The sequence below is a fragment of the Rhizophagus irregularis genome, chromosome 9, assembly GCF_026210795.1.
Source record: "Rhizophagus irregularis chromosome 9, complete sequence".
In the NCBI taxonomy this organism is placed as follows: Eukaryota; Fungi; Glomeromycota; class Glomeromycetes; order Glomerales; family Glomeraceae; genus Rhizophagus; species Rhizophagus irregularis.
The window spans coordinates 4,946,828-4,956,767 of NC_089437.1; the positions used below are offsets into that span (position 1 = coordinate 4,946,828).

Consider the following 9,940-nt stretch of genomic DNA (forward strand, 5'->3'; position numbering starts at 1 on the left):
TGTATATATATAATAAAATTTTACAATTTATTTATCCTTAATAAACGTCATATTATGGTATTTTCGGAAAATTACATCACTTAATGTTTGTTTCTAACTTATTATAGATTGTATGACATAAGTGCAAGGGTTATATTTCATATTATCTGTAAATCTTTAAAATTTAAAATGACTTTTGTTACACGATTAAACTTCCTCCTTGTAAAAAAAAATGGGGGAAGGTAAATTGTTGTATAAATTGCATTTACCATAATTATTATTTAATATTATTTACTTTTTTTTTATTGAAAAAGAAAAAAATTTAGAAGAGTATCTTGAGTTTGCAATTTCGCTTGTACAAGAATGTGGTCAAATAATTTTGGAAGCGTCGAAAGAACGTTATTCAAAAATTAATAAAATTTATGAAAAGGGGGAGAATCCTTCTGATTTAGTAACTGAAACTGATAAAATTGTGGAAGAATTGATAAAATCCAAACTTAATTCAAAATTTCCCGACCATAAGTAATAATCATTTTAATTTATAAAATTTAAAAAATTTAATAGAGAAAAAAAGATATTAAAGGGAAATTCTTTTTAATTTAGGTTTGTCGGAGAAGAAACGGCTGCAGCAGCTGGTAAACATCATGGTCTAACTGATGAACCAACTTGGATTGTTGATCCGATAGGTTAATATAATTAATAAATAAGTTAAAAAATTATTTTTTTCAATGGTATATATTTAATCCAATATAATAATTATTCAGACGGAACTACGAATTTCATTCATTGGTAAGATCATAAAGCCAAATTATCTCTTTTGTGAAAAAGCAGATCAATTAAAAACTTCTTTATATATCTACAGGTTTCCCTTTGTTGCAGTGTGCATTGGATTAACTATCAACAAAGAACCTGTAGTTGGTGCAGTCTTTAATCCATTTCTTAATCAAGTATTTAAACCGTTACTTTTTTTCTTCAAATTTTCTTGTAAAATAAAAAATAAACTCGTATTTATTAAATAGTTGTATACAGCACGTAAAGGAAATGGTGCATATCTTAATTTGAATACAAAACTTCCTTTATCAAGTCCAAATCCACCAATTACTTTACCTTCAAGTTTGTCACAATGTTTAGTAGTATCAGAATATGGTAGCAATAGATCTTCAACGACTTTAGGGAAAAAATTTAGATCAGTTCATAGTTTGATGTCAAAACCTGGTGATGTTACTTGGGGTAAAAAAAATGCTGGATTAGTTCGTGGTATTAGAAGTCTTGGTAGTGCTGCTTTAGACATTATACAGGTTGCAAAAGGTGAAGCTGATATTTTTTGGGAAATTGGTTGTTGGGAATGGTATGTTTACATGATTTATCATATATTATGATTATTATTATGATTATTATTATTGATTATTGTTCAATCATCTGATTTTTAAATTAAATCATTTTTTTAGGGATGTGACAGCTGCTCTCGTTATATTAAGAGAATCAGGTGGTATTATGGTTAATGGTAATGGTCCAAATGAAGAACCTTTTAATATATTAGGAAGAAAATATTTAGCTGTAAGAGGTGGTTCTTCATGTGCTGGAGATGAGACTGTTGAACAAAGTCAATTAAGATTAGTTAGAGAATTTTGGAACATTGTTGAAGAAATTGATTGTCCAAGGGAATAATTAATAAAAATTTGGTTTTCTATTTATTATAAAATGAAAAAATATATATACATATATATTAAATTATTTTAAGCAATCAAAATTCTTGAAAGTTAATGTAAAATTATTAACAATATTATAAATTACTAATTTGTTATTTCAATATCTCCATATTGATTTGTTCTAATTTTGCCTTCATTACGTAATTCTTCAAAATCTTCCCTTGTTCTCGGTATACTTTCATTAGAACTTTCAGGATTTTGCTGTTGATGTTGAGATGTTTGATTATTTTGACGAATTTTATCCCATGTAGATGAAGAATTTTTTTATGGAACTTGTCCACCGGCATAATTTGGTGGTCGTACATGTTGTCCATAAGGTTGAGACATGATTAAAGAAAAACTACTAAAATAATCGTTTTTATTGAATTTTTTTTATAAAAGATAAATAAATGGATTTAATATTAATAATACAGTGTATATATAATAAAATTTTACAATTTACTTATCATTAATAAACATCATATTATGTTACAGTTCACCCTCTCTATAGCGAATTTTACATAGTGAATAACTTGCTATAATGAAGAAGAAGGTACAGACCCTCAGTATAGTGAATTTACGAATTTTTAATCTCCAGCCCATAGGATTAACTGGTGAACTGTATTTGTATTTTCGGAAAATTACATCCCTTTCTAACTTATTATAGATTGAAATTCCGTGGGACTTATACCCCTTTGATTTTCGCGTAGAATATGATCGAAGATTCTATAACTTTTGTTACACGATTAAAAATTTTTCCTTGAAAAAAAATGGAATATTTTGTTGTATAAATTGCATTTTTCATAATTATTATTTCATTTAACAAAATATTATTTACTTTTTTTTTATTAAAAAAGAAAAAAATTTAGAAGAGTATCTTGAGTTTGCAATTTCGCTTGTACAAGAATGTGGTCAAATAATTTTGGAAACGTCGAAAGGACGTTATTCAAAAATTAATGAAATTTATGAAAAGGGGGAGAATCCTTCTGATTTAGTAACTGAAACTGATAAAATTGTGGAAGAATTGATAAAATCCAAACTTAATTCAAAATTTCCCGATCATAAGTAATAATCATTTTTAATTTATATTTTTTTAAAAAAAATTAATAAAGAAAAAAGATATTAAAGATAAGTTCTTTTTAATTTAGGTTTGTCGGAGAAGAAACAGCTGCAGCTGGTAATCATCATGGTCTAACTGATGAACCAACTTGGATTGTTGATCCGATAGGTTAATATAATTAATAAATTAAATTGTTTTTCAATGGTATATATTTAATTCAATATAATAATTATTCAGACGGAACTACGAATTTCATTCATGGGTAAGATCATAAAGCCAAATTATCTCTTTTGTGAAAAAGCAGATCAATTAAAAACTTCTTATATATCTACAGGTTTCCCTTTGTTGCAGTGTGCATTGGATTAACTATCGATAAAGAACCTGTAGTTTGTGCAGTCTTTAATCCATTTCTTAATCAAGTATTTAAACCGTTACTTTTTCTTCAAATTTTCTTGTAAAATAAAACATAAACTCATATTTTATTAAATAGTTATATACAGCACGTAAAGGAAATGGTGCATATCTTAATTTGAATACAAAACTTCCTTAATCAAGTCCAAATCCACCAATTACTTTACCTTCAAAGTTTGTCACAATGTTTAGTAATACCAGGATATGGTAACAATAGATCTTCAGCGACTTTAGAGAAAAATTTAGATCAATTCATAGTTTGATGCCAAAAAATGCTGGATTAGTTCGTGGTATTAGAAATCTTGGTAGTGCTACTTTAGACATTATACAGGTTGCAAAAGGTGAAGCTGATATTTTTTGGGAAATTGGTTGTTGGGATATATCATGATTATTATTATTGATTATTATTATAGATTATTGTTCAATCATCTTATTTTTAAATTAAATCATTTTTTCAGGGATGTGACAGCTGCTCTCGTTATATTAAGAGAATCAGGTGGTATTATGGTTAATGGTAATGGTCCAAATGAAGAACCTGTTAATATATTAGAAAGAAAATATTTAGCTGTAAGAGGTGGTTCTCTATATGCTGGAGATAAGACTGTTGAACAAAGTCAATTAAGATTAGTTAGAGAATTTTGGAACATTGTTGAAGAAATTGATTATCCAAGAGAATAATTAATAAAAAATTTGGTTTTCTATTTATTATAAAAAGAAAAAATATATATACATATATATTAAATTATTTTAAGCAATCAAAATTCTTGAAAGTTAATGTAAAATTATTAACAATATTATAAATTACTAATTTATTATTTCAATATCTCCATATTGATTTGTTCTAATTTTGCCTTCATTACGTAATTCTTCAAAATCTTCCCTTGTTCTCGGTATACTTTCATTAGAACTTTCATTATTAAATGTAGGATTTTGCTGTTGTTGTTCAGATGTATTATTTTGACGAATTTTATCCCATGTAGATGAAGGATTGTTTGCTCTGATTTTATCCCATGAACTATTATTATCATCATGTTGTGGAGAAGATGATTGCTGTTGTCGCGAAGGAGTTGGCGTTGGTCTATATTTTGCCCATGAAGATTGTTCTAAATAGTGAGAAATATATTAAAAATTTACTTGATATATTATTTTTACCAAATACTAATAGACTAATAAATTAAAAATATTACCATCCGCGGTATCACCAAGATTTCGACCATCAGGCGTAAACTCATCTGATAAAGCTGATGAATCAACGTCTTCACCTTGTTCTTGATTTTGATTTTGACTTTGTTTTTTATTTTGAGCAATTTTTCGAAAACTTGATATTTTTAAAATATTTATAATATAAAATTATAATATAAATATTATAATAATAATTTTAAATTAATTCAATATTAAATGATAAAAAACACTTTACTGAGCATCTTTAATAGCTTCAAAAATTCTTTGAGAATTCGGTAAAGATTTAATAGTACGTAATCCAGCAGCAGTTCCTGTAAAAAATCCTATTTGACTTCCCAAAGTTATTGTTCCCATACATATCGCTAAACTTATACCAAGCGTAAATTTTTTTATTTTAGCTGTAAATTGAATGGTAAATTGAATGGTAAATTGAATGTTTTATTTAATGTAAGTGATATTGAAGTTGTTGAATTTTGAATTTACAATATATAGTAATATAAAGTACATACAAAAATAACCGCCAGCAAGTGCTCCCGCAAGTGCTCCAAGTCTTGCTAGAATAAAGAAAAAAAAATTAGAATACTTGAAATATAATTAAAATAAATAAATGTAAAATATAAAAAACACACAATGAGTTTGTACTTGTGATCTCGCTTTACGAAATGCTTCTCGTTCTTCTTCTGTAAGGTCTAATTCTTTAATAAAATCTTTAAGTACTATAATGCGACTATGATTATTACCAGTAGGCAATACAGACATTTTTGAATAATTTGCTTTGATTCGTAAATTCGTAAAGAGATAAAAATTAAATTTATAATAAATAATGACGATTATCGGTAATTATTGAGTGATACAAGATCACCTTTTCACTAACTGCTAGAACATAAAAGCATAACACTTATTTATTCGTACTTTGGTTAATTACTGGTTAATTACTCTTTTTCTATTAAATAAATTGTTAAAACAAAACGTAAAATTTGGCAAAATCGTAAAATATAAGAAATATTCGGTTCTTTTTATTAAATAATATATATTTTACAATCATAATTCTAGAGGTAAAGTATGTCAGTATCTGGGAGTATCTCGGAGTAGTTTTAATACTAGCAGCATATAACTTGGGAACAAGATCAGATCGAAAGAATTACAAGTCAAACCCGAATCATGATGTAATTGATGTATCGTCTCTAAATAAAACATTAATTAAGCTAATAATAAATATCTTTAAAAAATTTACATTCAAAAAATGTACTTTTATACTTTCTTTACCACTATGCTGCCTTTTCCATAATACTAATTAACATTTAAAATATAAACAGAGGCTTGTGAAGTTACAATATACATGAACACGGCTAATCCGCTAATGCTATTAATTAAAGCTGTTAAGGGATCATTATTTATATAGTTTATATTTTTTTTTACAATTCGAAACCATAATCGAGTGTATCAAAATCTAGTATTTTTTTTTATACGTGGGATAGAGGTCCGATTTGAAAATTTTATTGAAAGGGTTGAAAAGGTAGGATTATGCACCATCAGACTAGAGCTTCCGTTTGAAAGTCAAATTGAGATACGAATCTGAAAATATTTGATATGTAAAATCGAATATAATTCGAATCTCAATGGATATTCAAATCTCACGGACAATCGAATTTATGGCATTTAAATATTACGTAATTTTTAAACCGAATAATCAACAAAAAGCGGTTGAATTGTGATTTTTAGAACGATAAATTAACGAAAAGCGGTTGTATTGTGATTTTTAAAACGAAAATCAACAAAAAGCGGTTGTATTGTGATTTTTAAACCGAAAATCAACAAAAAGCGGTTGTATTGTGATTTTTAGAACGAAAATCAACAAAAATAAGTTGTAAAAACGAAATTCAACAAAAATCAGTTGTATTGTGATTTTTAAAACGATAAATTAACAAAAAGCGTTGCATGTGTTAAAGACGAATAGCAAATTTACATCATGGACATTCGAATCTCATAAGTACCATGAGAGATTTGAATCTCCAAATATTATATTCGAATATTCTAATTTCGAATATCTTAATTTTGAATATCTTAATTTCAAATGGAAGCTCTACATCAGATTAAAAAATGACAATTCTTTACCAATTCATCACAAATTTACAAATTCAAGTAAATAATTACCAATTCATCACAAATTTACAAATTCAAGTAAATAATTTAACAACAATTTTATTAAGAATTAATACAAAGTCGCGGAAGAAAACTGTGTTTATACGTAACAGATAACGTCATCTCAACTGATATATAATCACCTTACCACAAAATCTCGTTAAAAGGGGAATTGAGTATAAAATCAATTTTAAGATCAGGGATAAAATTAATTATACTACAAGAACTGGTGATTGTGTTAGATTAATCTTCTAGGTTAGGTAACCCACTAAATCATTAAATCATTTCCTAATTTTCCTAATTGAATTTTAAAACAAGGAATATTATAATGAGTAAATAATTAAATCATAATATAACTAAAAATAAATAAAAAAAAATCCATTAAAAGCAATTACGTATAGCAATTGCATAAAGCAGTCGCGTAAATCAATCGCGTAAAGCAAAATCACGCAAAGCAATCACGTAAAGCAATCACGTAAAGCAATCACGCAAAGCAATAATGTAAAGCGTAAAGCAATCACGTAAAGCAATCACGCAAGCAATCACGCAAAGCAATAACATAAAGCAATAACGTAAAGCAATAACGTAAAGCAAAATTTCTTCTAGAATATGGCAAAATATCACATTTACCTAGACTTAAAAATCCATAATATAAGATCTATAAAAACTTGTATAATCTTTACCAAGTGAATCTCACAAAAAGTATCATCAAAATTAGACTCATTCCCACCCTTTCAGTATGTAGTATATCAAAGCCTATATAATAGCAACAAAATCACATCAATTAAAACTTTTGTCAATTTACAATCTCTAAAAACTTTCATAAATAAATAAATCTATAATTAAAAAAAATCTCTTACTTTAACTAAATCCTTACTCTAAAAATAATCTTTTCGGAAGCGCGACCATTTTTACGTCTCAAATATAATTACATTCTTAAAATGGAACGTTGGACTGTCTTGCCATATCAGATATTTTAGATATTACAATATTACATCAACAAGTAAATATTAAAAAGCCTAAATCCATTAACGTGAGAGATAATGATAAAAAAAGATGAACCAATCGGATAATCTGCATGAATGACTCATTTTTGCATGTATTGTTAAGACTATATAATATAAGGTTAGACATACTGAATGTTCTAAAAATAACAAAAATAATTAATCTGTTAAATCTGCAATCTAAAAAATCTATATCTTCTTTTAATTAAAGTAACGGTATACAATGTTCACAGAACGGATGTTATTATACCAATAAAGTCAAGACATTAAAGTATTTGGCAAAGAAGAGAAATTTAATTCGATTAAATTGGTTAACATCAAATTTGTTGTATTCCTAATATTACTTAACACAGTATCTGATATTATCATTTAGCCACATTGTATTTCTTTAAAACTTTTCTTTTAAAGATAAAAATATTATTATTTTTTACCGCCCATTGTCAAATAAGAATAATCGCGTGGGTTTTTCCTTTCAAAAAAATTTCACATGTGGGAGAAAATCTTTACGAAATCGAGGACAATGGTTTCCAAAAGTAATTTCCATTTTACATAATAAATAAATATAATATGTCAAAAAATCAAAACTTTAAGTTATCACATCAATTCATGTCATTAAGATTTTCCAAAAATAAAAAATTTTATTCTTTGAACCATATTTATCAATTAAAAAAAAAGGTTTCAGCCAAACGTAATGGGAATAAAAAATTGTGGATCTTCACATAATCTATATTGTCTAGTTAAGAACAATGTCAATGTGTTAAACATTCAAATGCTAAATGTACATGGTTGCATAATATTGTTTATCGCATGGAATCCATGTTGTAAGTGGTCAATGTGTTATCAAATGTTACAAAATGTTACAGACTCTCTTAATTTTCACGAACCGCCACAATTATTGCATGGGTAAAAAATATTTTTATGTGCATAATCGATTGTTTCGTACCGGTTTATGTCGGTTTATGTTGGTTTATGTTGGTTTACGTTTATGTTTCTTCTCCTTCCCCAAAAAAAATACTACCAATTTCGTTTGTTCTTTAATATTGTTTCTTAATTTGATTTAAAACTAAAACGTTTATGATTTTTTATAAATTCACTTGTGATATTTATTAATTGAAAATTGTGATAAAAAAAATTCCAACGTAATATGTTAATGCATTCTCTCATTCATTCTTTTACTTTCTATTGTTCATTTTCTCTTTGTTTACTCATAAATTAAACCCTTTTACACTTTAATACATTAAATCAACTTCTAAATTTCGAACCATAGAAAAAAAACTACGCGATTTTCTTTGTAGTGGATTCAATGATTTTCAATGGTTCAAAAATTCCATTATTTATTTATTTATTTTAATTATATAATTATTTATTTATAGAAAAAAAGACCAATCGTTCATTCAAAAAAAATTGTAATACATTCCAAGTAAAAAAAAAGCGCGTTTTTTTAAGCATCTTTTTTTTTACACTTTGCATGATATCATTCATTTATTCATTTATTCATTCATAAATAGCATACATAATCATAATATCATACATAGCATACATAACATACATACATGTTTCTTGCTTGATTAACCAAATTTATTAAGATTAAAATTTTTAATAAAGTTTTCTTTGTAATTAAATATTTAGATTTACCTCGTAATAAAATTATTTTAAGTTTGATTCAAATCACGTATTATTAATTTTATCACATTTAAAATGATAACCTAATAATGCGCACGTTCTAATTATAAAGAAAGACCAAATGTTCCAAATAGTATTCCAAATATTCCAAGTATTCATTTTCTTTATCAAGAAAATTCTTTAATAATAAGAAAAAAAAAAAAAAAAGTCTTTGTTTTATTACAATAAAAAGGTTACACGAGCTGATTGACAATAATGCAGTTAAAGGATGAAACAATGACTTTATTGTTGTACGATCGTTCCACTAATTAATTTCACAAAAAAAATTTCTTATAGAATATCCATACGATCTTTCTTTTTCACTTATTTACTCTTTGTTTATATTAATTTTTATTAAAAAAAAAAGGTTATTGATGTTTGATAAGTATAATTAAATTAAATGATTATAATAATTATCTTTTACTTTTCTTTATATTTTTTATTTCATTCTTTCTATTTTCATTCTTTCTTTCATTCTTTCTAATATTATTAAAGTTTTTGTTTCAAAGATAATAATAAATTAGGCGTATTTCATTCATAAACAAGATAATATAGATGGAACGGATGTTCTTTTTTCGAACAAATATTGTTTAAAATAATTTTCTTATAAAATTAACAAGTTAATTTTGAATAAGTTCATGTGGTTAATTTGTTTGTTACCCATTTTATTGTGTTTATGGTACACACCATGTTATTTAAAAATTAAAGTTCTAGGGCGTGAAATATGAAAAAACTTTATTGGAGGCGGAAACATTTAAAGTTAATTGAGTAGTTCCACCTTTGTTTCACGCTTGATGTTGATCCCTAGAAGC

The 9,940-nt window shown here is 26.0% G+C and overlaps 3 protein-coding genes across 4 annotated transcripts; 2 read left to right on the forward strand and 1 right to left on the reverse strand.

The window, feature by feature from the left end:
• The first annotated feature begins 201 nt into the window (after positions 1 to 201).
• On the forward strand, positions 202 to 3,895 carry OCT59_030138 (uncharacterized protein). 2 transcript variants are annotated; one of them, XM_066146463.1, is made up of 7 exons: positions 202 to 221; positions 294 to 501; positions 583 to 665; positions 744 to 768; positions 842 to 926; positions 999 to 1,327; positions 3,597 to 3,895. In XM_066146463.1, exons 1-7 carry the CDS (start codon positions 212 to 214, stop codon positions 3,814 to 3,816), a joined length of 960 nt encoding a protein of 319 aa, XP_065995104.1. In that variant the 5' UTR covers positions 202 to 211; the 3' UTR covers positions 3,817 to 3,895. The 2 variants fall into 2 exon arrangements, with proteins under 2 accessions (XP_065995104.1, XP_065995103.1); XM_066146462.1 differs by lacking the exon at positions 3,597 to 3,895 and adding an exon at positions 1,428 to 1,718.
• Positions 2,209 to 3,277, forward strand: OCT59_030139 (uncharacterized protein; the record flags this gene model as incomplete). Its single annotated transcript, XM_066146464.1, has 6 exons — positions 2,209 to 2,281; positions 2,525 to 2,732; positions 2,816 to 2,895; positions 2,965 to 2,989; positions 3,062 to 3,146; positions 3,218 to 3,277. 6 exons carry the CDS (start codon positions 2,209 to 2,211, stop codon positions 3,275 to 3,277), a joined length of 531 nt encoding a protein of 176 aa, XP_065995105.1.
• OCT59_030140 (uncharacterized protein) lies at positions 3,819 to 5,112 on the reverse strand. Its single transcript, XM_025311024.2, has 5 exons — positions 4,950 to 5,112; positions 4,830 to 4,874; positions 4,556 to 4,718; positions 4,326 to 4,456; positions 3,819 to 4,241 (listed from the first exon to the last, which is right to left on the reverse strand). Exons 1-5 carry the CDS (start codon positions 5,077 to 5,079, stop codon positions 3,943 to 3,945), a joined length of 768 nt encoding a protein of 255 aa, XP_025175893.1. The 5' UTR covers positions 5,080 to 5,112; the 3' UTR covers positions 3,819 to 3,942.
• Between the last annotated feature and the right edge of the window lie 4,828 nt (positions 5,113 to 9,940).

Bases quoted from the DNA above. Each gene is read 5' to 3' on its own strand.
- OCT59_030138 (XM_066146463.1), top strand. The intron at 927-998 runs GTATTTAAACCG...TTTATTAAATAG, and splicing joins TTAATCCATTTCTTAATCAA to TTGTATACAGCACGTAAAGG. The intron at 1,328-3,596 runs GTATGTTTACAT...TCATTTTTTCAG, and splicing joins GAAATTGGTTGTTGGGAATG to GGATGTGACAGCTGCTCTCG.
- OCT59_030140 (XM_025311024.2), bottom strand. From the start codon at position 5,079: ATGTCTGTATTGCCTACTGGTAATAATCATAGTCGCATTATAGTACTT. The intron at 4,719-4,829 runs GTATGTACTTTA...TTCAATTTACAG, and splicing joins ACTTGCTGGCGGTTATTTTT to CTAAAATAAAAAAATTTACG. The intron at 4,242-4,325 runs GTAATATTTTTA...CTCACTATTTAG, and splicing joins TCTTGGTGATACCGCGGATG to AACAATCTTCATGGGCAAAA.